Raw genomic sequence first — 26,775 nt, 5'->3', positions numbered from 1 at the left:
AATGAAATTATAAATGCTAAAATAATAAAAAATATTTTTTCCTTGGGTATTATTGAAAACAGACTCTATGGATATTGAAAATTAAGGAAAATGAAACTGACATTTATTGACTAATTATCTGCCACACATTTTCAAATATCCCATTTACTCCTTGGTAACTTAATATAGTATAGTTTGAAAAGCATAGGAGACTTCATTAATCTATGATTTGTTTGAGTTTTAGGGCAAAGCATGATCGTAATCTAGAATCTTTCTTGTTTTGTTTTTATACTACTGATTTTTAAATATCAGGTATAATTTCCTATTGCACTACGGAATTATTAACGTTTAAGCCCTGATGATGTATGCCTGTGTTAAATATATTAAGGTGAAACTGATCCCTTCTCAGGGGACCTTGCTGGTTATTCAAGACTTTCATTTCAGTAAGAAAAAGCTGTTCTTTCCTGAGTCCATTCAACCACTGAAACAAAATACTGAAAGCATTATATAAATAATAGTGCTGTGACAAACCTTTGGTAAAGGTGAAAATAACCAGTCAGGGAAGAAAGAGTATGAAGGAAGGTCCAATCACAATATGAAAGGATTCACCACAGAATTCTTATAAACTGTGAGCATTTTAGAGCTTGTTTACATTTTATTAAGAACTCATCATAGAGACCATAGGCCTGAGAACTTAGAGTCACTATCAAATAAGGGAAGTTAAAATAGAAATAAAGCTTTCTCTGATATAATACAGTAACTTAAAAAGATGTTATTTTATTTAACAGTCATCCACAAAACATTAATATTTTATGTTGGAGCTTAATTTTGTGTTATCTGTGAACTTTGCTAAGCAAATAGTGTGAGGATTCTTTAGTGCCTAAGAAATACCTATTGTAATCATGTTTTAGATACATCAGTTTACTTACAAACTGTTGATACATTAATTTAAAAAATCCTTAAGTAGTCATTCAAGTAACTTCCTCTGTGGACTTTCTTAAGCACAATAAATTAGAGTAAATTTGGCCAGAGAATAGGTTTCATCTATATGTATATCTTTCGCCATGGATTAATTATATAAGTCTAAATTGACACCTGTCTCAGGTGCTTAAGCAGAAGCTTAACTGAAAGGCTCGTTTAGCACAGCGTTAGGCAGAGGGAGGTAGAGTAGGAGCACCACACAGATATCCTGGGCAGGAATGTAGTCCTGTTACCCTAGCAAACTGACCAAACTTGTGCAAATTACTTTACTTCCCTGTATCTCAGTTTCCATATCTGTAAATTAAGAGGTTTAGAGTCCATCAGACTTGATTGGGGGGAGGGGTTGTGCAAATGGACTACTGGGAAAAACTGCTGTTTCCTGCTCAGAAAAATACTTTTATGCACAAACACATACAGAGCATATGCACACAAATATACACACAATTTAGTACCTAGTATCAGAGGGTTATTGTGAGAATTAAATGAAATAGTGAATATAAAGAGCATTTAGTAGGTATTTTAAAGTGTTATCACCCCTTTATTTCCGTGCAATGGAAGGGTTTTCTGGCTTCTAATTTTTGATAAAAGCCATAGAAAAGAAGTTTTTCAAGTCTCTTTTGGGGGGAAAAAGATTTAGAAGTGTACAACTATCAAGTTGCATGTGATATATTCCACATTTTATAAGTCCATTTCTTTCGTCAGTTACTAGTGTTTGTTTTTTTGGAGGAGGGGGAGGCAATCTGTCATCAGTGTTGACAAGTGAAATCTGACAAGGTTGAGGTGATATAGCTGCGGGCCACCTGAAAATTTTTCACCATCTCTCTTATTTGAAGTCTGTCTGTCTTTTTTCATTCTTGCTCACTTAGCAATAATCTTTGATTTATGCACTCTTTAAAACAGTAACTCTAAATTGACAAATTATTTCAGCAGTTAGCATTGGTTTAGATAAAAGCATTTCAGTGTTCTTAGTGTCTTTAACTCATCTCTTTAGGAATTATTCTTGAAATTCAGTTTATTTTCTCTTCAAAGTTGCATTCCTTGCTGTCTATTCACATGTAGCATAAAGCTATATTTATGGAATGACAATCTAGAATTAATTATCATGATCACATTGCTAACATTTCTATTTTCCTTGTCTTTTCATTGTTGTGATTGAGATACATCCTAAAAAGAATGAACTTCATATTTTTAAAGATCAAAGGTGGGTACATGTGTTTGAGGTCGTGGTGAGCAAAGATTATTGTATGGTTGTTATTATTTGTTTATGCAAGCCTACTTTTCCCCCTAAAATGCCTGATATAAGCCATTGCAGTTATTTTGTGAGGTGTTGGAAAAAATGCACTTCAACTAAATACAAGTCTCTTTGGAATAATGGAAAATTGTGTGCAGCAAAATATTTGAAATGAGCATCAGCAAACAAGATGTTTGTATTAACAGGAACCTAGAAAATGGCTATGCTGATCTTTAAATATTAGTGAAATTTAATTTGCTGCATGTAATGAGTAGAAAGAAGAAGAGGACGCAGACCACCATGAAGAAGCCATTGATAAATTGTCCAAATGTCAAAACTGCTTACAATACGGAAAATGTTAAATTGACAAGATCTATTTACCTAACTGAATTAAACAGTTTAAACAATACTCTAGAGAAATAGTCTCCAAATTTAAGTATATTAGGAGATTTTTAAAAGATTTTTGCCATAATTTATTTTGGGAAAGTGAGGGGATTCCTACTATTGTTTCTAAGCATAGAATTTCTTCTAACCTCTTTAAGAAAGAATGATGCACAAGTTCTCTTGAAATGTAGGAATCTGTTGCCTTTTGCTTCATCTAGAAAGAGCATCATCTGACCAGTTGTTAGTATCTATAAAGAACCACCCTGGCCACGATGCTTTTGCACAGCACTAACTGAATTGAGTTCAAAGAGCTTTCTGTGAGGTTATGCCCAATTTTAAAAAATATGAATTGAATGTTCTTTTATCTTCTTCATTTGTAAAGTTGAAAAAGTTTTAAAAAGAATTAAATATGTCCAATGTATATAAGAAAGGATTTATATTAATACACAAAGAATGGGATAGAGAACTCCTTAGAAAGATGGGCGAAAGCTAGGAACAGGTAACTTATAGAAGACACAAAATTCTTAAAAAATATATGAAATGATGTTTAATCTCTTTAATTAACAGGAAAATGAAACTTAAAACTACAAACATCCATTTTTTTTTACCTACCAGATTGGCAAAAATTAAAAACTTTGATAATGTCCCGTGTCATTGAGGACATACTGGAAAAGGGCAGTCATATTATTGGTGGAAATGTAAATTGGTACAATCATCTTGGGGACCAGTTTGGCAGTACCTATCAAAATGTAAGGTGTGCATGTATATTTTCTTAGTATCATTGTAAGATGAGAAAAGAAAAACTCTTGTTCATTGAAGAAATAGGTAAATTATGATCAGAATCCAATGGAACATCTGGCAGCTGTTAAAAAAAATGAAATAAATCTGTACGTGCTAACAGAAAATATCCATGCTGTGCTGTTCACTGAAAGAAGAAAGCAGATTGTATGTTTAGTAACTGATCTAGATGTTTATATGCTATGAGATAATATGTAATATAGAAAAGATCTAGATACATTTAAAATACTAATTTAATAATATTTGAAGATAAATGTCACTAAGGGAGCTAGGACATTTATTTGATAAGTGCTGTTTGCATATAATTTAAGGATAAAATTTTCAGTGTTACAATTAGTTACACAGTGCCCACTAATAACGTTCAGCACTTTTCATCTTCAAAGCATTACGTAGCATTAATTAATCCTTACAGCACTTTTACAAATGTAGGTCAGTATCGTTATCCCTGTTTTTGTAGGTGGGGAAGTTGAGGTAGAGAGGTTACATGATTCAGGGAAAGTGCCCCAGCAGGATTAGAATTAAGGCATTTTGGGCCTAGAGCCCAGCCTTCAGAGCCGTAGAACCACACCTTCTTTAGAAGACTTAATCTTTGTGTCCTTGATAAAACTTTACTTCTCATTAAACCATACTGAGGTCATCACTACATTAAAATTCAGAAACAACAAGTTAGATCACTATATAACACTTAAACACACACGTAAACCATTTTCGCTTTCCTGGCTTTATATTGTCTTAATCTGTCTTTTCCATTGTCTCCTTGTTGGAGAACTACCAAAATATCTATCCTTGACTTTATTTTTCTTCTGGGATCTTATTTTGTGGCTTTAACTTTCCTTTATATTTAGAAAATCCCAAAATAGCTTTTATATAGTCCAGACCTCTTTTCTATATTGCTAGCTACCAGCTAGAGGTTTCTACTTATTTTAATCCTCATACCTTAAATTCCCGTTGTGTCTAAAATTCAGTTTATTGATTTTAGCAAAACTTGCTCCTCTTCTAGACTAACCTGTTTTTATGTATGTTTCAGTCCAAGTCCTGAAACTAGGATAAACCAGGTGGGAACTGGTCTGGGTAAGCGGTTCCTGGAAACCAGGCATGGCCAGACAGTGGCTGTTGATTCTTTCCTCAAAAGATCACTTGAATTTTTTTCTGTATTTCCTTTCCACTGTCACCATCCCAGTTCAAATCCTTGCCACTAGTTAATTGGTGTTTATCTGTTACTTTATTACCTAACAGATTACTTGTATCAAAAATCCCTTAAATATTCCCACCCACACAGCTAATCTTCCAACAATTCTGATCTGTTGATTACCCTTTCCAAAATCCCTACCAGATCAGAAACTTTTCATTTTATTCATCACTAGCTACCTAGGAAGATATAAAGTCCGAATTCCTAAATTTGGCATTAAAAGACTTACTTAATATGGTCCTAATTCATTTCTCCTATTTATGCGCCAAACCACTTGCTTAATATATTTTAAATAAGCCTTGCATCTTTCTAATTTATGTTTTTGTGTATTGTTCCCTCCTTTTTCTGTCTTCCTCTGTCAAAACCCAGCAGTCCTCAGATGTCCTCTACTTTAGAAGAACATTTCTTTATTACCAAACTAGAACATCTTAGTGAACACCCTTTGTTTATGTTGCTAAATTTGCACTTACCACAAACTTTATATTACTGTTTTTGTGATTATTGTTACTTGCTACATTGGATTTTAGATATTCAATAGTAAGAGACCCTGCTTTGTAAATCTTTGTATCTATGACTCATAGTAAAATGCCGAACACCCAAGGTGCTCAAAGTATTTGTGATATTTAATTAACAATTAAATATCTCTGAGGCACAGATGACCCAGTGTTCCTAATCACTCCAGTCTTTTGTTAGAATAGGTTCAATCCAAGCTCGAGGTCTCTTTTATTTTGAGACTCTTCTGCCCTTTTACAAGAACTGCATCAATTGTTTAATTGTTTGGTTTAGTGTTGAATATTTAAAAAATCTTTATTTCTGATAATCTGACATTGATTAAATATGTCTACTTAATATTTCTTGCATATACTTAACAGATAATTAATGTAATTCTGTGTAGATGACATTAGACAAGAGATTGACAGGAATACACTCTATTTTAATGTCATTTGGAAATTACCCAATGATGACTAGAATTGGGTCATTTCTAGTGTTAACACAACTAGTGGTTTAGCTTAAATTTGTGCTATTTAGTTGTCTTCAATTTTGTACATTTTGAATTAGTGAATAGTCAGTCCTCAGAAAGTCTGTTGATAATTAATAGCAAGTATATGTTCTGAGTTTATGCTCAAGAAAGATTTCCTTAGGCTCTTGTAGGCATTTTTCTATTCATTTCAAATATTTTGTTGGCACCATGGTATCATTCATCTTTGTTCAACTACTGCAGTGTCTTCTCTTTGTTAATTCATTCTTTCCCATCATGTTTTACATTAGGGTTTTATTTGCCCTCAGGATCCCTCTCCTTTTCAGAGCAGTCAAAATAGCTGACTTCAGAACCAGGGAACACAAATATTCTGCAGATTTATTTAGTGGCAAGTAATCTTCACTTCTGAAAAGCTTTATTTTCCAAAAGAAGATTATAAAAAGTATAAAAAATTCACAGCATCTTGATGCAATGGTTTCTGTTTTACGTTACTTTCTTAAAATTTACCTATATGGTAACAGTTAATCTTAAATATTATTGTAATGTAATCTATTTTGAAGGGAAGGCTTTAAACTTTTTGAGGATATAAGTAGAAAGTAAGAAGGACACTCTAGGATCCTCTTTCTCTCTGTCCTCAAAATTCAGGCTATCATAGATTCTCCCCCCTTACAAGGGAACAGTTGAGCTTTAGATCAAGCTCTGCTTAAATCATGTTTCTTATTCTCTCATGGAGACTGGAAGTTTGGATTCAGGATTGCCTTCTGACACATTTCAGACTGTCATCAACTACCTTATAAAATTAAACATTAATTGTAAAAGTTAAAAAGATATTTTGAAAGAAATGAAAATTAAATTATGGGCAAGTTTTTTGTTTTGTATAGGGTTTTCCTTCTGCTATTCTTTTCATTTGGATAATTCTTCTTCTCTTCAATATTAAGAAAATTTGCTCTCCTTTTTAGTCATTATTTTATTTATTTTCCCCCTATATAACTACATTTGGTCTAATTCTAAGTCATGTGCACTGGATTTTACCCCTAGAGAAATGCATAAGGGCACTGAGTGGGGCAGCATTGCTCTGCTTTTTTAGGCCCTCCCTATTTCATTACCTTTATAATCCCTACACACACACTCTCCCAAAATGCAGAATCTAGCATTCTTCTGAAATTCTTTTCTTTCCTCCTTCAGAACAACTTTTTGTGCACTAATACAATATTTAAATAGTATGAGCTCAGTCTTGACTGCTTCCTCCAGGCAAAATGAAGAAATTATAGCCTTCTTTTTAACTGGTGGCATTCTTGAGTACGATGCAAGATGTTTAAAAGTCTGTGTCTTTCAAAAAACCCGCACAGTGTAAAAGATGGTAAGACATTTTGAGGACTAAAAGAATATCGATTTGGTCTCCTCCCACCATGTCCATCTAGTAATTAGAGATTTTTACAGGTTAAAAATTTACTTCATTAATTCTCTCTAATTTTATATGGTCTTATTAGCAGATATTTGAAGTTCAGGGATAAAGAAGGATGAATAACCTGCATTTGACTATCTTTTGCCTGCCTGCTAATGCATGACCCCTGCAAAGCTACCTCCTTAATTACACATATTCTGGGGAGCCTGTAGGAGTTGTCACATGTGTTGATAAATAAGTCCAATCATTTACTAATGGCCGTTGGCCATTTTCTTCCCCCTTGCCTCAGGCTTATTTATCAATACATGTGACAACACTACTTGCTAGGCCTGCTCCATCAACTGATTATTGCTACCACCATGTCTGCTTTCGCTCAGTGTGGGTCCCGCTTTGTCTGAATACCACCACTCTGAGTACATTAATGCAACTGGTTACCAGTCCTGCTTACTTTCTATGCACCGCCACCTGTGGCTACTTCACCACCCTTCTTAAACCAGTATTCCAGGGGCCATAAAGGGGTTCTTTCTTAAGTAGACTGTCTCTCTCCCTTTTGTCCTGTTCTTCCTAGTGGGAAACTAGAGCAGTATTGTTTATACATCAGAGCATTTTTAGAAATAGCTTGTACATTTTACTCAGTTCTCCAACCCTGTTGAAACTGGATATGAATGCTGGGTTCAGGTCCAGATCATTGACTCTACTCAGTCCTATTCTCAGAATTTCCCCTTATGTCCAAATGCAAAGGGTAAGGGGCTTTGCTCTTGACCTTTGATGCTCTCCACAGACCTCATTTTGCTTATTCTCCTCTAAGCGCCATAATTTCTGTATAGTTTAGGATTTTCAATCTTAGTGAAGATATGCAAGGGCCCTATTGGTTGTCAAGTTAAGAGCGTCTCTGCCTCTTATAAATTAGCCAGTGTGGATTAAAAAAAAAAAGCTATGCTCCACTCTCCATTTCTGTTACCAGGGGAACATTTTGACAAATTCTTTATTATTGATCAACTCAAACTGAAAAATACAACTTCAGGTGCAGCCTTGTTTTGATATGTAAGTAAAAGAGTGGCCTTTTTGGTTTCAGATATAGAATTTTATCCCTTTAATTTACATGACCAAACCTTTTTATGTAGCTACTGACAGCTAAACGTCATTTTTGTCTTTGCCCCAATTATCATAAATTCTAATTTTTGGTATCTGAATAAACATTGAATTGAGGAATGTGAGTTTTTATTTTCTAGTATAGTCTAGAAATTGTGACTTATAGTGCTCAGTGTGAGAGGAAGTATGCATCTGTTTTATCACATTCTTTCTTCTCTATTCCTAGTGAAATATTAATCCCTTTGCATGTCCTAATTGAAGACTTCCTTTCTGTAGAAACTTCTCATACAGATGTTTTTCCTTCATAAAACCCCTGTTGTACTTAGCACTTATTCATTCATTCATTTCACTATTTTACTATATAAGGTGAGAGATCATATTTAATACTTTCGTTTTTTCCATATAAATTTGCATAGTGCTAGACCTATGAGTAATAGCAGCAATAATAAGGTAATTGAATAAAGGTATCCCCAAACAGTCCTGTGGTTGGTACTTTATTATACCCATTTTATGGCTCGGGAACTTAGAGGAGTAATTTGTGCAAATTGGCTAGTAGGCTGAGAAGTTAGAATAAGAAGCCAGGCAGTTAGAATCCACATGTTAAATTTAATAAATACAAAATTTATTTAATTCATTAACTGATTCTTTAAACATTCCAGACCTCACCCATCCAGATGAGAACAGTGCAGTTTACATATTCTAGTATAGAGTAAATATTTTAGTTTAAAAAGTACAACTGTAAAGTAATAATTCTGAAATAAGTCTGATAAAACTAACTGAAAGCAATTCTAAAGAACACAACTTTGGAAATATTTTGGGTATAGCAGTCTTGACAACTCAGAAAGATAATACAAAGTTGAAATGAACATTTCATAATTAATAGCTCCTTTTCTCTGTTGCCTGCTGGTAAGGAGCTGCATCCTCTCATAGTAATGAGCCTACCAGCTCTCCTACCCCATATTTGTAGGCAGTGGCAGCCAGCTTCTGATTAGAGCAGGGAAGATCTGGAGGTCGAAGAGTCCTTTGTTTTCATCTCTAACCTTTTAAGGCACTTTAGTGTAAGGAAAGGAGTAAATTCAGATCAAGGCAAAATTTACTGTTTGTTATTATAGTCTGTTTCCTTACTACCCTTTTCAACTTCATTTTTCTTGTATCCGACATATATCTTGGTCTGCCGCCATCCTTTTACCCAAACTACTGTGTACTCTGCCCCCTGCACCTCTACATAGCCCAATAAATAAGTGTGCTGTGCTTGCCAGCACAGACTCCGGAGGCAGTCTGCTTTGGTTCAGAGCCTGCCTCCATTACCTGCTGGCTATCTGTCTTTTCTGTACCTTGGTTTCCTCATTATACAAGTAATGATGGTATTACTACACAGAGTAGCTAAGAGGAATAAGTGAGTTAATACATATAAAATTTTAGGAGAATGCTTGTTACTAGGTAGGTACATAGTAAGTATTATCTGTTGTTCTTATGAAAATTTTCATCATCATCATCATCATTTAACTGGTGAAACCTATGCTTCTTTGAAGTCCTGCTAACATTTAACAACTTCTCTGTAGCTTTCTCAGAGCCCTGCTATTCCGGGCAGGCTTGAGCCCTTCTTTTATGCTGTGAAATTGTTCAATTATGCCATTTCAATAATTAGAACGCTGTGTCTCATTAGTTGAACATGCATCTAATTCTTGATGATTTTAAGAGCATTGAGGTCAAATGTAAAGGTGAAAGAAGGGCCAACAAAGTTTGTATTATGTCTAACATTATTTTGGATGATCACCTATATAAATAGTATGGGAAATATTTTTAGTCACTCCTAATGTTAAAGAAGCTGAGGGCTTTCTCCTCCATGTAAAAGGCATCTTAAAATATTTTTCAAGTTTCTTTTGTTATTCAGAAGTTTGTTGGAAAGGACAGTTCTTTTATGATCTCAAGGGAAATATCAATAGTTTATGTATTTCTAATATATAAGAAGGTTTACAGATAGTGTAATACTTATATGTATTTCCAAACAAATATTTGAAAGTTATTTAAATTCCTTTCAAATATTTAAAAAATGTTGATATTTAAAAAATTCAGATTGGCCTTCTCTCAATCAGTTCAAATTGATAAAATTCTAATTAAGAAAAAAACTATCAGTAAGATCCATCATTAACTGACCTCTGCTGTTAAAACTGGGAGGAGATACAGGATGTACATTTTTGCTCTCTTTTTAAATGCAAGTAGAATAAAATATCTGGATCTATCATAACATGCAGATTAACAAATGAATCTGAATGCTAATATGGCTTCACACAGTTTACTTTTAAGTAAATGTTTCCTATAGTAGTAACTATATACCATTTACCTTGCAAATTCTACTTTAATTAGCCTGTTTATATGTGGGAGATCATAAATATTTGCTTTGTATATTAAAAGTATGCCACAAAATGTGTTTGTACTTAATAACTACCTAACAGATGTTTCTTTTCCTTAAAAAGATATTTTAAAAAATGCTTAAATACTAAATAATTTTAAATATATGTTTAAAAACCAAGCTTATATTATTAAAAGCCCAAATATATGTATTCTTCTTACCACAGTTCTCAATGTGATGACATACTAAATCTAGGAAAAGAAGTGTACTTTTCCTTTTCCTAGAGTTTATTTCTGGGTGGTTAACCAAGAATGCATTAAAATGTGCTTATTCTAATGAATCATATCTCAAATATCAGTACTGGCAAATGATTCTTTTTATTATTTCTCAGAGATCTTGGTTTTATTGGCAATAGAAGATAATTAATTGGCACCTCTTTTTAATTCTTTTTTAAACAGGACTGCTAGTCCTTCTGCTATCAGATGTCTTTCTGCTTGACTGAACTGCACCTGTGGTCTTTGAAGAATACCTTACACATTGGGGGTAAATAGCACTGGATTAATTTCAATATTTTTCAAATATAAGTTACAACAATATAAATTAGTACTAGCAAAGGTTAGAGCCTAGATTCTTTAGCTGAAATTGCATTATTTTCTTTACACTTAACGAAAAATTGGCTACTGAAAAGTAATTTCTTTTATTTAATTCTGACTAACTTATTTCTCAACTTGAGTTAGATTTTCTATTTTGGAAATTCATTTCATTGACTTAATAGCTAGTTTTTCTTGGGTTTGTTCATAAAAATTGATTTATATTTGTAAATATTTGCATACTTGCTAATGGTAAATGCATTTGTATTGATTATAAAGTAATATTTCAAACATATAGGTAAGATGTACAATTATATTTTTTTTGCATTTCACATTTTTTCAGGAGGAGTAATATAAATATGTTTTAATGATGTTTGTTTAGTATTTCAGTATAAAATGTTTTATATCATTAGGAAACATCTTTTGAAAAATCTTTTCCTCTTTGAGTATCTAAAGCAACTCTTATTTAGGAGAACAGTTTTATTAATGTGTCTTTAGCATCATTACTAAGAAAATGATTTACCTTGCAAAGCATTCTTGCTTAATATTAAATATATAATTACAGATGGATGTCATTATAATTTCATTAAGTTTAGTTTGCTTAAAATGCATAAAGATAGAATTTCCAGTTAAACAAGGTAGGAAGACTTAACACACATTTGATTCCTCACCTGATTCTTCTAAAATGAGAGTTAATGAATTAAGGTGTAAACCCACAAGGACTAAGGACTAGGAGAGGAGACAATTGTAGTTGAATAGTTTTTGGAAGGGATGGAAGAATTACCAAAGCTTAAAAATCTGAATATCAAATGTCTACAGAGAATTCCAGTGACAGCCAGTTTGGGTCTTAAAACTCTGTATAGGTATAGAAACGTGAGGAGTCAGATACTGCAGAAGGGTGGGGATGTGGCATGAGAGTGATAAGAAAAGGACTTCAAAATCTATGTAAGAAGTGGTGAGACACTTCTCAGACTAGAAATACTTAATTTAGGGAAACTCAAAACTAGTCACAGTGGAAGAAAACAGGGAATAAATCCCCTCATAATCAGATTAATCTTAATCTAAGAATGTTGCAGCCATTTGCACACTTTCCAAGAAGGAAGGAGCTGAGGGAGCCCTCTCTGGAGCGACTGCATGGCCCCAGAGAGAAGACCTATCAACACTGATATTTGAGGTCTTCCTCCAGTGAAACATCCTGGTCCCTGACCGATCAGTGAAGCCCACTAGTTGGCAAGCCCTGTTCATGTATATTGAGCCTCTAGTAAGCTTTCTAGTGCCTCACTCTATGAACAGCAAGAAATGAAATGTAGAAGTTTCAAGAAACATTTGATAATTGTACTAATTTTTTGGAAATTAAAAATATGTAGCAGAAAAAAATTAAAACTCAAGAGTCAAAGAAATTGTGTCAGAAAATAGAAAAAAGAAAGAAAGAAAATGAACTTATTTCACTGCTGGTGAAAGTATAAATTGGTCCAGCCACTTTAGTAGACAATTTGGCATTATCTAGGATAGTTGAAGATGTATGTTGCCTACTGACCAAGAATTCCACTACTAGATAGATTCCCTAGTGAAAGCCCCGATAACTTGTGCACCAGGGGGCCTATACAAAAATGTTTATAATAGTACTGTTTGTAATATAGGAAACTAGAGATAACCCAAATGTCATTCAGTAGGAGAATGGATAAATGCATTTATGCAAGAGAGAAAGTGAATGAATTACAGCTGCATGAAACAACATTGATGAATGTAAGAAACATAATATAGGACAAAAAATTTAAAGTGTAGGTTGCAGAACAGTACACACAGTGTGATTGCATTTAGGAGAAGTTCAGAAACAATAGGTAAAAGTTAATGTATTGTTTCAGAAGACAAATACATGTGGTAGTACTATAAAGAAAGTTGGATTATAAACACAAAATTCTAGTATAGTTCTGAGAAGGAAGGGAGTGGAATGGAAATAGAAAAAAGCCCACAGGAAGTTTAAAAGGTAGTGTTCTTGGGAGAAGGTTCAAGATGGCAGCGTGGGAAGATTCTGAACTCACCTCCTTTCATGCACACAACAAATTTAACTGCATATGGAATAATTCTCTCAGAAAGGGATCTGGAAAATGGTTGAAAGAGCCTCTACAACAAAAAGTAAAAGGACAGCATTGAGAGGGGTAGGAGAGGCAGAGGGACAGTCCTGCCAAGGTAAAAACCACATCCCAGCCATGGGAGTCCACATTTGGGAGGGATGCAAAGGTACAAATCTTTTCCTTGAGGAACAAGGGATTCAGGCTCTAAATCAAGCATCCCAACCTCTAGGCCCTGCACAGGAGAGAAAAGCCCCCCAGATACTTGGCTTTGAAAACCAGTGAGGAATATGTCCAGGGAAACTATAGAACTGCTTGGGAACAGAAAACCCACTCTTAGAGGGTGCACATGCAAACTCACTTGACCTGGAAACCTGTGCAGAAGCACCAGGTTGAGAAGTGCAGGGACCACAGGTAAAGGGGATCTAATACCAATCTTGAAGCATCTGCTGGAGAGGCAGGCACCTATTGTGACACTTTCTGGAAACTGAGGTACTAGTAGAAGACATTTTTACAGCCTCAGGGTACCTTCCTAATTCTTTTGCAGGCAGGCACCATTTTGAAATTCTTCCTCTAACCTGTTAGCACCCATGGGTGTACCTCACTGAGTACCTGGCCATCCTTGTGCTCCATCCAGGCTTCACAGCCAGCCAAGTGATAGCCCTACCCACCAATTCTTTCAGCTGTTCTGGGGACCAGCCACGCCCACCAGCATATTGTAGCAGCCTCTGCCCTGCCACAACAGGAGGTTGCATTACAACCCACATAGGGGACATCCTTTGAGTGTTTGGCTCTGGTGGCTAGGCAGGATTCCACCTCTAAGCCCCACAGGACATTTTCTAAACAAGGCCACTCCTACAAGACTAGGAGAGATAACTGATTTACTTCATACATAGAAATAAACACAAAGACCTAGGCAACATGAGGCAGAGAAATATATTCCGATCAGAATATCAAGACAAAACCGCAGAAAGAGAACTAAACAAAATGGAGGTAAGCAATATACTATATAAAGAGCTTATAGTAATAATCATAAAGATGCTCATCAAGCTCTGGAGAAGAATGGATGAACACAGTGAGAACTTCAACAGAGGTATAGAAAAATGTAAGTAAGTACTAAACAGGAGTTATAACTGAACTGAAGGATACACTACAGGGGTTCAACAGCAGACTGGATGAGGTAGAAGAATGAGTCAGGAGGCTAGAGGACATAACAGTGGAACTCACCCAGACAGAGCAACAAAATGAAAAGAGAATTTTGAAGAGAAGATACCTTAAGGGACCTTTGGTTACAACATTAAGCAGAATAAGATTTGCACTGTAAGGGTCCCAGAAGGAGAAGAAAGGGCCAGAAATGTTATTTGAAGAAATAGTGGTTGAGAACTTCCCTAACTTGGGAAGGGAAACAGATATCCAGGTCTAGAAAGCCTAGAGAATTCTAAACAAGATGAACCCAAAGAGATGCACACCAAGGCACATTATAATTAAAATGGGAGAAGTTAAGGATAAAGAGAGAATCCTAAAAGCAGCAAGAGAAAAACAATTAGTTACACACAAGGGAAATGCTGTTAGGCTATCCGCAGAAACTTTACAGGCCAGAAGAGAGTGGCACGTCATATTCAAAGTGTGGAAAGGAAAAAAACCCTCTAACCTAGAATTTTCTATCCAACAGTGTTATGATTCATAATTGAAGAAGAGATCAAGAGTTTAGCAGAGAAGCAAATAACCTGTAATATAGACCATAATAGAAAAGAATATGAAAAAGAATACATATGAATAACTGAATCACTTTGCTATACACCAGAAACTAACACAATATTGTAAATCAACTATACTTCAATAAAAAAAATAAAGAAGAAAATGAGAAAGGAATCTAAACATAATGCTAGAGAAAACCACCAAAACACAAAGCAAGAGAGAAAGAGAAGAACAAAGGGACAGAGAAGAGCTACGGAAACAGCCAGGAAACAATCAACAAAATGGAATAAGTACATACATCTCAGTAATTACTTTGAATGCAAATGGACTAAATTCACCAGTCAAAAGTAGTTGAATGGATAAAAAAAACAAGACCTGTCTATATGCTACCTACAAGAGAATTACTTCTCTTGTAATTCTTGAAAGGATATACACAGACTTAAAATGAAGGAATGGAGAAAGATACTCCATGAAAATGGAAATGAAAAGAAAACTGGACAACTGTACACATATCAGACAAAATAGACTTTAAAACAAAGATGGTAATAAAAGACGAAAAAGGACGTTATATAATGATAAAGAGGGCAATCCAACAAGAAAACGTTAACATTTATATACGTATGTGCACCCAGCAGAGGAGTGCCAATGTATTTTTAAGCAAACAATAAAGGACAGAGAGAAATTGAAAACAGTACAATAAGGAGGCTTTAACACCTTACTTACATCAGTAAAGAGATCATCCAGACAGAAAATCAACATGGAAACACTGGACTTAATGACATATTAATCCAGATTGACTTAATAGATAAATACAGAACATTTCATCCCAAAGCGGCAGAATACACATTCTTCTCAAGTGTATGTTCTCCAAGATAGATTACATATAAGATCATAAAACACATCTCAGTAAATTCAGGAAAACTGATATCATATCAAGCATCTTCTCTGGCCACAATGTTAGGAAACTAGAAATCAATCACAGGGAAAAGAAAAGGGACAAAAATTGGATATTAAACAGCATGATGCTGAACAACCAGTGGGTCATCAAAAAAATCAAAGGAAAAATCAAATAATATTTAGAGAAAAACAGAAATGTGTCATACAAAAACCTATGTGATGCAACAGAAGTAGTTCTAAGAGGGAAGGTCTTACAATATAGGCCTATTTCAAGAGACAAGAAAAATCCCAAATAACAATTTAACTTTATACTTAAAGGAACTAGAAAAAGAAGAACAAATGAAGCCCCAAATAAACAGATGGAAGGAAATAACAAAGATCAGAGCAGGAATAAATTAAATTGAGACTAAAAAAGAAAAAATAGAAAAGGTGAATGAAACTGAGAGCTGATTCTTAGAAAACATAAATCAACAAACCTTTAGCCAGACTAAACAAGGAGAAAAGAGAGAATACTCAAAATCAGAAATGAAAGAGAGGTTACAGCTGATACCACAAAAATGCAAAGGGCAATTAGAGACTACTGTGGACAGTTATACACCAACAGATTGGACAATATAGAAGAAATGGATAAATTCCTAGAAACATATAATCTTTCAAGACTGAATCATGAAGAAATAGAAAATCTAAGTAAACTGATTACAAGTAAGGACATTGAAAGAGTAATCAAAACTTTCTAACAAAAGTTGAGGACTAGACAGCTTCTCTGGTGAATTTTACAAAACATTCAAAGATTGACTATTCTCAAACTATTCCAAGAAATTGGAAGAGGAGAGAAACCTTCCAAACATATTTTGTGATACCAAAACCAAACAAGGATACCACACAAAAAAGAAAATTACAGACCAATATTCTTGATGAATGTAGATGCAAATCCTCAACAAAATATTAGTAAACTAGATCCAACAATACATTAAAAGGACTGTACACCACAATCAAGTGGGATTTATTCCAGGGATCAAGTGGGATCAACACCCGCGGATCAATCAACATGATACATCACATTAACAAAATGAAGAGTAAAAATCATGATTACCACAATAGATGCAGAAGAAAGCATTTGACAAGGGAGAACATCTGGCTATGATAAAACCTCTCAACAAACTGAGTTTAGGCAGAACCAACCTGAATATATTAAGGCCATATATGGCATACCAAACTCACGTCATACTCCGTGACGTTCCTTTAGAATCAGGAACAAGACAGGGATGTCCATCTCACCACTTTTATTCAACATAGTGTTGGAAATTCTCACCACAGCAATTAGGCAAGGGAAAAAAGATATCCAAATGAGAAAGGAAGAAGTAAAACTCACTATTTGCAGATGGCCTACTATATAGAGAGAACTCCAAAAACTCCACCAAAAAACTGGTATAACTAATAAATGAATTCAGTCAAGTTGCTGGGTACAAAAATCAATGTGCAGAAATCTGTGGCATACCTATACACTAACTATCAGAAAGAAAAATAAAGAAAACAATCCTACTTACAATTGCATCGAAAAGAATAAAATACCTAGAAATAAATTTAACAAAGGAGTTGAAAGGCCTGTGCACTAAAAACTATAAGATACTGATGTGAGAAATTGAAGAAGATACAAAGAAATGGAAAGAACATTCTGTGTTCATGGACTGAAAGAATTAATATTGTTAAAATATCCATGCTCCCCAAAGCTATCTACAGGCATACCCTTGGAGTTATTGTGCATTCAGTTCTAGACCACTACAAAAAAGTTAATATTTCATAATGCGGGTCACACAAATCTTTTGGTTTCCCAAGACATATAAAAGTTCATGAGCAGTAATATTTTGAAAGGAATCTTTGTTTCTGAGACGTAAGTCTCAAAAGTGGGCTTAAATTACTCAGTAAATCATGTTGTAAATAGGTGTTCTGTCATCCAGGCTTTGTGGTTCCATTTATACAGCACGAGTAGAGTACATTTAGCAGAATGTTAAGGGCTCAAGGATATTTGGAATGGTAAGTGAGCATTGGCTTCAATTTCAAGTCACAGCTGCGTTGGCCCCTAACAAGAGAGTCAGCTTGTCCTTTGAAGCTTTGAAACCAGGCATTGACTTCTCTTCTCTAGCTATGAAATTCCTAGATAGCATCTTCTTCTATTAGAAGGCTGTTTGTCTACGTTGAAAATATGTTGTTTAGCATAGCTACCTTCATTATCTTAGCTAGATCTTCTGGACAACTTGTGGCAGCTTGTAAATCAGCACTTACTGCTTCACCTCACACTGTATGTTCTGGAGATGGTTTCTTTCCTTAAACCTCATGAACCAACCTCACCTAGCTTCAGACATTTCTTCTGCAGCTTTCTCAGCTTTCACAGAATTGAAAAGAGTTAGGGCCTTGGTTTTTGCATTAGACTTTGGCTTAAGGCATTGTCATGGCTGATCCTTTCAGGCCACTGAAACTTTCTCCATATCAGCAATAAGGCTGTTTTAATTTCTTAACCATTTATGTGTTCACTGGAGTAACTCTTTTAATTCCCTTCAAGAACTTTTCCTTTGCATTCACAACTTAGATAACAGGCTCAAGAGGTCTAGTTCTCAGCCTGTCTTGACTTTCAACATGCCTTCCTCACTAAGCTTAATCATTTCTAGCTTTTGATTTAAAGTGAAGGATGTGCAACTCTTCCTTTCACTTGAACACTTAGAGGCCACTATAGGGTTATCAAATGGCCTGATTTCAAAATTATTGTGTCTCAGGGATTAGAGAGGCACAAAAAGCAGGAGAGAGAGGGGGGAACAGTTAGTTAATGGCATAGTCAGAACACACATAATGTTTATCAGTTATGTTCACCTCCTTCTACAGGTGCAGGTCATGGTGCCCCAAAACAATTACAATAGTAACGTAAAAGGTCACTTATCACAGATCGCCATAACAAATATAATACTAATGAAAATGTTTGAAGTAGCAAGAATTACCAAAATGTGACAGAGAAACAAAGTAAGCAAATGCTATTGGGAAATGGTGCCTATCAACTTACTCAATACAGGTCTACCACAAACTTGAAATTTGGGGGAAAAAAAAAAAAAGGCAATGTCTGTGAAGTGCAGTAAAACAAGTTTATGCCTGTACAGATTCAGTGCAATCCTTATCAAAATTCCAATGGCACATTTCCCAGAAGTAGAACAAATAATTCTAAATTTTGCGTGGAACTACAAGAAGTCCTGAATCATGAAAACAATCTTAAGAAAGAAGAACAAAACCGGAGGTATTACATACACTCCTTAATTTCAAATTATACCACAAATCTGTGGTAATCAAAACTGTATGGTACTGGCACAAAAATAGGCACACAGATCAGTGGAACACAATTGAGAGCCAAGAAATAACCCCACACATAATGAACAATTAACTTATGACAGAGGAGCAAAGAACATATAGTGGAGAAAAGATGGTCTCTTCAATAAATTGTGTTGGGAAAACTGGACACCCACATGCAAAAGAATAAAACTAGACCACTAACTTACACCATACACAAAAATTAACTGAAAATGGATTAAAGACTTGATGGTAAGACCTGATATCTTAAAATTCCAAGAAGAAAACATATGTGATAAGCTCCTTGACATTGATCAAAACTGCAATGTGATAACACCTTACACCTGTTAGAAAGGCTATTATAATAAAAGCAAGAAATAAGTGTTGGAGAGGATGAGGAGAAAAGGGAACCATTGTACACTGTTGATGGAACTGTTAATTTGTACAGCCACTATTATAAACAATATGGAGATTCCTCAAAAAGTTAAGAACAGAGCTACCATGACTCAGCTACTCTACCTCTGTGTATTTATCTGAAGAACATGAAAACAGTAATTTGAAAAACATACATATCCCCAATGTTCATTGCAGCATTATTTATAATAGCTAAGGTATGGGAACAACCTGAGTGTCTATTGATGGATGAATGCATCAGGATGGTGTGGTTTATTTACACAATGGAATACTACTTGGCCCTAAAAAGGAATGAAATCCTGCCATTTGCAGCAACATGGATGGACCTAGAAGGTATTTTATTCTGTGAAATAAATCAGGCAAAGAAAGACAAATACCTTATGATTTTACTCATATGTGGAATCTTAAAAAACATAATAAAAGAACAAACAAAATAAAACAAACTCATCGATACAGAGATTAGATTGGTGGTTTCTAGCAGGGAAGGGGACTATGGGATGGGTGAAATGGGTGAATGGGGTAACTGTATGGTGATGGATTGTAACTGGACTTTTGATGATTATCACTTTGTAGTGTACAAGATGTCACACTTTGATGCTGTACACCTGAAACTTACATAATAAAAAGTTAGTGTTCTTATATTTGTTGTTTTTTATTTTTTAATCTTAGATATATTCTTTTGTATTTTATTTTTGGACATTTTATATAATCATTTGTATTTATTCAATAATTAATGCAATTTAAAAAATTTTTTAAATGTCATTATCAGTATAGCACTTCTATTTATAGTAATAAGTAGATATTCTGGGAAAAACTCTAAGGAGAGACAAAAAATTATTAATCGCTATCTCTGAAGAGTGAAAATACAGGAAATTAAAATTTTTGTGCTTTTCTTATTTTCTAAATTTTATACAATGAACACATTATTTTTATAATCAAGAAGCCAGAATTGTACTGAAATACATGTAAATATGATAGAAAAAAGGAAATGAATGCTGTAACAAAAGACAAAAGTTCATAAGGACCCAGAAGGTAGTAAGATTTTCAGCCACAACTGTATCTTTGGCAGGGCCTGTACATTCTCTCTCCTGGGAGCATTCTTCTCTTTGAACCATATGCAATCCTACTTCTTTAGGGCTCAGCTTTAATGTCACCTAGAGAAGCCTTCTGTGACATTTAGACTAAGTTAGTAACCCTCTTACATGCTCTCATTATGCTTGACATTTAAAGTATTTTTTAAAATGAGGTGTATTTGACATAACATTTTATTAGTTTCTGGCGCACAGCACAATAATTTAGTAAGTCTAGTTAACATCCATCACCATACATAGTCACAGATTTTTTTTCTTGTGATAAGAATTTTAAAGATTTACTTGTAGTAACTTTCAAATTTTCAAAACGTTATTATTAACTATAGTCACCATGCTGTACATTACATCCCCATGACTTGTTTATTTGACTTGTTTATTTTATAAGTGAAAATTTGTACCTTTTGACCTCCTTCACCCATTTCACCCACCCTCCCCTTCACCCTCCTGACTCTGGCAATCAATATGTTCTCTGTATCTGTGAGCTCGTGTTTTGTTTGTTTTTAAGATTCTGCATATACGTGAGGTCTTATGGCATTTGTCTTTGTCTTACTTCACTTAGCATTATGCCCTCAAGGTCGATTTCAAGTTGTCACAAAAGGCAGGACTTCATTCTTCTGATGTTTGACTAGTATTCCATTGTGTATACATACCACTTCATCTTTATCTATTTATCTGTAGATGGACACTCAGATTGTTTCTGTATCTTGGCTATTGGAAGTAATGATATAATGGTACATAGATCTTTTCAAATTAGTGTTTTTGTGTTCTTTGGATAAGTATCCAGAAGCAGAATTGCTGGATCATATGGTATTTCTATTTTAAAGTTTTTGAGAAACCTCCATACTGTTTTCTACGGTGAATGCACAATTTACATTCCTATCAGTGGTGCACAAGTGTTCCCTGTTCTCCACACTTATTATTGCCAACACTTATTATTTCTTTCTTTTTGATAAAAGCCATTCTAATTTGAAACAATCATAAACTTTTACAGAAAACTGTTAGTACAGGGAATTTTTCTTCTTGAACCATTTGGGAGTAAGTTGCAGACCTGATGCCTCACTAGCCCTAAATACTTAAGTGTGTATTTCCTGTAGAAAAAGTGTTTTCTCACATCATCTATATAACCATTAAAATCAAGAAATTATTAATGACAGACTATGAAAATAAATATATGTATATTCTTGTATGACTGAAGCATTGTGCTGTACACCAGAAACTGACACATTGTAAACTGACTATACTTCAAAAAAAAAACTAATAATGATAATAGTACTACCACTTAATACTCAAGAGTTTAACTAGTTGTCCCCACAGTGTCCTTTTTAATAGCAGAAAGATCTTGTTCAGAATTATATGTTGCATTTAATCATCATGTCTCTTTAATTCTGGAACAAATCTTACATCCTTTTAATTTTTTTAACTTTTGTGACTTTAACACTTTTGAAGATATTATGCCACTTATTTTGTAGGATGTCCCTAAATTTGGATGTTTGACGTTTCCTCATAAGTAGGTTCAGATTATACATGTTTGGTGGGAATATACCAGAAATGATACTGTGTTCTCAGTGCATCCTAACAGGCAGTGCACAATGTCAATTTATGTCTTTACTGATGTTCACGATCACTTTATGTGGTGTCTGCTAGGCTTCTCCACTGTGAAGTTACTTTCTTCTTTGGAATTAATTAGTATTTTGTAGGGAGTGCCTCGAAATTACATGAATATCTTATTTCTCCTTAAACTTTAAATATATTTTTACTTTATTTAATCCCTATAAGCTCAGGCCCTGTATTATTCATTGTTATCAATCCATTAGTATCGTTATTTATTTTGATGTTTAAATTGTCCCTGGTATGGCCAGTGGGACCCCTTGCAAGCTGGCTTCTCTGTATTTGTGATATGTCCCTGTCAGTATTTGAACATTTTCTTTCTGGCACAACAGATCTTCTAGGCTCTTATTATACTTTCCTTTCCTCAGCACTGTAATCAGCCAGTTCTCTAAGGCGCTTGGTTCCTTTTAGAGGACAGTGGTACCTAGAAGCCAAAGTGTGCTTTGTGCACTCATTGCTATTGGAGTGTCATTGCTCCTGGGCACTGTCAGTGGGCAGAGCTTAGGGAATGTGTGTATGTAGGTATGTACAACACATTTACATCCACATTCATTTCTGTTTCTATCTCTGTATTGCAAACCATGAGTTCACACTTGTACCTGAAATTCTAATCTACCACCACATGGTTCATTTTATATTTGTACTTATCATATAGTGGGAAAGCTGGGGCTCCCATGTCTTTATTTACTTAATCCCTTGTATGCAGACAGTTTTCTGTGTCTGTGGCCATTCTCTTCCCTGTATGGATACCCTTCTCACCTCATGCAGGTCCTGGCACACTGTTGGGCTGCCCCCTCTGTGGATTTCCTCCTATCTTTGTTCAGCCACTAACACCCAACACGGGTTATTGCTCCTAAGGATGTCCTTCTCACCGTCCTGGAGCTCTGACACGTCATGTCAGAATGACTCTCCATACCGACACCTTCCTCATCCAGCTTAGACTCTGGCAGCCCATGTAGGGTAGGTCTCCTCATGCGGATGCCCTTCTTGTTCTGCTTCGGTTTTAGAAGCCCCACTCTGAGCCAGATGCATTAGGTCAGACCTGTGCACAGAATTCAGGGCCCCTTATTATCTTCATAATTCTGTTCTAGAGTTGTAATATTTGGATGCATGGAATTCTGGAATATTATAATAGAGGACACTGCCTGTGTCCATAATGCCTATGGTTCTCAGCTTAAAAAAAATATTTTTATTGAAGTATATGTATTGAAAATTGTAAAGATTATAAGGGTATGTTTTGAACTATCAAAAAGTGAATACAGCCATAAAAATCATCACCTGGGTCAAGAAATAAAATATTATCACTACCCTAGGAGCTCTACTCATGATCTTTCCTCAGCACTCCTCATTAGATATTTTCAATATAAACAACAGAAATAAACTGCATTCTTTAAATTACATGTCCCAATTAGTGGCACGATGAATAAAATAGAACTTCAGTAAGAACATGTGATTGACTGTTTTGAAAAACTTTATTTGAAAAGTTAATTATAGGTGTAATACTTCTGGGGGAAAGTTTCATCTTTCAGTTTGAGAAAGTTTGGAGCAGTCAGTCACTAGGGGGCAGCCTGTACTGCTTTCACTTCTTTAGAAATAGTTGTGTCCTTTTGTTAGTAACTAGAATTATTTTGTATGGAAGGAAACAATTGTTACTTCAAAGAAAGAAATATTTCACTATTCACAGAGAGGAAGAAAACAGACACAATTATTTTGTTCTCTTATAATTAAATTGCAAGAGTAGATTCCGTGGTTAAATCACTGTCTGCACCTAGGAAGCCTAGCTTTGCTTTTGTAACCCCAGCAGAGCATCCGAATTTGAATGGATTTGGAAGGTTTTTTGGGTCCAAACAAGCTTCAGATAATTTATCCATACCTTCCTCTAATCCTTTCTTTCTTTTCTGCAGATTTCCCTCAAATATTATACTAGACTCGAGCTAAATCAGAGAAAAGAAAGCCACAGCTCAGAATCCAACACTTAGGACATTTTCTTCTATCCATTGATTTCATTTGGCAGTGCTTAGTGGTAGTTTCTTTTAGTAGCATCCTGTGAAAAAATCAGAGGAAGTGTGAAAGAGAAAATTGGTCTTCCTTGATTTCAGTTCTTTACCACTCCTTTCCTCATGCCATTCTAGTTTTGTGGAAATGTTTTCTAATTAGATTGATAAACTTTCCGGTTTCTCATAGAATAAATGAACCCATGTCCAGATACTTTTGAACTATTTTATTTCCAGTGACATAAAGAGACTGTTTCTGTCCTTCTCCCCGCCCTACTCACCCCTACCCACTCTGATTTGGCTAAGAAGCCAAATCACACACCCCAAATATAGTGTGATTTGGCTTCTTAGTCTCCATAACTTTTACCATAATCTAATGTTATTTCTTTCTTTCTCTAGATAGAGACATCGGGATCTACCAGTATTATGACAAAAAAGATCCACCAGGTAAAGTATCTGCTCTACTAAACTGATTTTTATAAACTAAATATTCTAAACTATAAAATACTGACCATTAAAAACTGTTTTTATGGGCTTTAGATAAATTCTAGAATTTCAAGAAAGGTCACTCCAGTTCTTTAGAAAAATGCTGAGGCTGATATCTGTTCCATAAGAAATAAAGCAATATTAGAAAATGCTACAGCAAAACATGAAAATTTTCATCTTACTGCTGATTAGACTGATAACTGGACAGTCTACTCACATTTATTTATGAGTGTCCCAGTAGAGGGCATTGTTAATGCATGTGTCCCCCTGATGCAGGAGGCCTCCCGGAGCCTCACCTGATATCTGAAATAGGCATTTCTGAGTGAATGATCAATTTTCTTTATCTGATTAATGCTGTTAATCCCAGAAGTTTCATGATGGGCCAAAAGGTCTTTCTAGCTAGAGTTCCTTCCTGTTTTGGTCTCTGTTGAAGTGGGGCTTGTGTGGGCATCCTGTGTGCTTAGCTAGGTGGTTAATAGGCTGACTTCATGGTCCTGATGACAGACTGAAGCAGCTTCTGTTCTGGGCTCCATTGCAGTTCCCTTTGCTATCTGATGAGATTGCAAACTCAGGATATTGGCCCACCTGTTGTGCTATGTAAGACTTTCCTCTGCAAATTTAGGAAATACCTCTATGAAATGAAAATATCCAAATTATGGCATTTTCAACTAACTTTTAAAAAGTTAAGCACAGTTTATTAGTGTCAATAATGTATATAATAATTATATGTATGCATGTAAATATATAAAATATTATAAAAATCCACTTTTTTTTCATTTTTTCAATCTCCCTTCTGCCACAGTATCAGCAACAGAGCATGGTAACTTAGAAGAAAAGCAGAAGCTGGCAGAATGTAAGCTTGCTTTATATTTTATTGGAATTATTATAAAACTGGAATTTTAATATCCCTGAGTCTTTAAAAATATTTTAAGCTTTCTGCACAAATAGGAAATTTTATTCCTTCCAAATTTCTTATGAAGTCACATTGTTTAGGTGCACTAACATATGAGTAAGAATTATGTTGTTAGACATTTCTAATTTAGACTGTTGAAATCTCTGTCCACTTTTGGTGAGATATATGCTCATGTAAACAAACTTTTTTAATGAACCGTATTTATATTATTTAATATATTTAAAATAAGTGTACCATGCTTAAATTCTGATAACATTTTATTATCCATATTATGCTAAATTACTATGTTTTATTCATTTTAACAAAATAAGATCTGTAATGATCAGTATTAGCATCTTATTCTTTCCAGTCTTTTCTGTTCTTAGATATATAAATGTTATATATGTAATATGACTACATATTATAGTGTAATATAATTAAAGTGACTTCATTTGGAATATAGGTAGAGCTGAAAATCCAACTTGATCTCATTTTAATTGGTCAAGCTAAATTTAATTTTTAAAAATACTGTATGAATAGCTGCAACATAGATTTAAAATTTTTCACATATTTTCTACACATCATAAACTATACAGACTATAAATTTGCTTAAATAAGATATACAGCAGATCTACTGTAAAATTTAAATGTTTGTATATACTGTACATTATATGTATACATATGCAAAGCACACATTTACACATTTAGAATTATTATTTAGGAGAATTCAAAGATGAATTCATTCTTGTAATTAGATATTGTAATGAATTTAACATTTTGTTAATTCTTTTAAACAGAACTATTTTTAGTTTGTCTTAGGCTAACACTGAGACTCTACTAAATAATTTTATCTTTTAATTTAAAGCAGAACAAAGGCTTATTGAATTGTGGTATAGATTTTAAAGAGAATTACTTTAAATGAAAAAGAGTGCTATTATCATCTCATTTATTAAAACTTGGATTTCTTTCCATTTTTCCCTTAGTTTTAATATGTGATGCTTTGATGCTTAATTTTAAATTTATTTTCTGTGTTCTTTTTTGTATTTTATTTCTTTCCTCACTATTTTCATGTACTCAAAGGAATTCTCAGGTTTTGAGAAGACTGCTAGCAGAATTTGGAATTTCTTTTAGGTTGAATCTTTTTTATGGAAAGATGTTAGTTCTGTGGTAAAGAATGGGTCGTTTACTGTTAAGTACTAGATTCACAGGCCTAGGAAACTTTCCCAGGGATTCTCTGAGCCTTGTCAGTTGTCATCATAAAATTATGATCAGGGAGATTGTTTGGTAAAAATCCTGTTTCTATGACAAAGCC

The 26,775-nt window shown here is 34.4% G+C and overlaps 1 protein-coding gene across 11 annotated transcripts in view; it reads left to right on the top strand.

Annotated features, from left to right (window-relative positions):
- Positions 1-26,775, top strand: part of WDPCP (WD repeat containing planar cell polarity effector) — a 287,957-nt gene that overhangs the window by 55,951 nt on the left and 205,231 nt on the right. For all 11 annotated transcript variants that reach the window (XR_004326365.1, XR_004326366.1, XR_001366999.2 and 8 more), the window contains exons 2-4: positions 10,850-10,934; positions 24,485-24,532; positions 25,374-25,424. Coding sequence is in view for 8 of the 11 variants with exons in the window: in XM_032497660.1 (XP_032353551.1) it covers positions 10,874-10,934; positions 24,485-24,532; positions 25,374-25,424 (160 nt within the window). In the remaining 3 variants the exon portion in view is untranslated. The remainder of the gene's footprint in view (positions 1-10,849; positions 10,935-24,484; positions 24,533-25,373; positions 25,425-26,775) is intronic.

This window comes from Camelus ferus, chromosome 15, assembly GCF_009834535.1.
Source record: "Camelus ferus isolate YT-003-E chromosome 15, BCGSAC_Cfer_1.0, whole genome shotgun sequence".
In the NCBI taxonomy this organism is placed as follows: domain Eukaryota; kingdom Metazoa; phylum Chordata; class Mammalia; order Artiodactyla; family Camelidae; genus Camelus; species Camelus ferus.
Note: the sequence above shows the minus strand (reverse complement) of the source record. Positions and strands in the feature narration are given on the sequence as shown.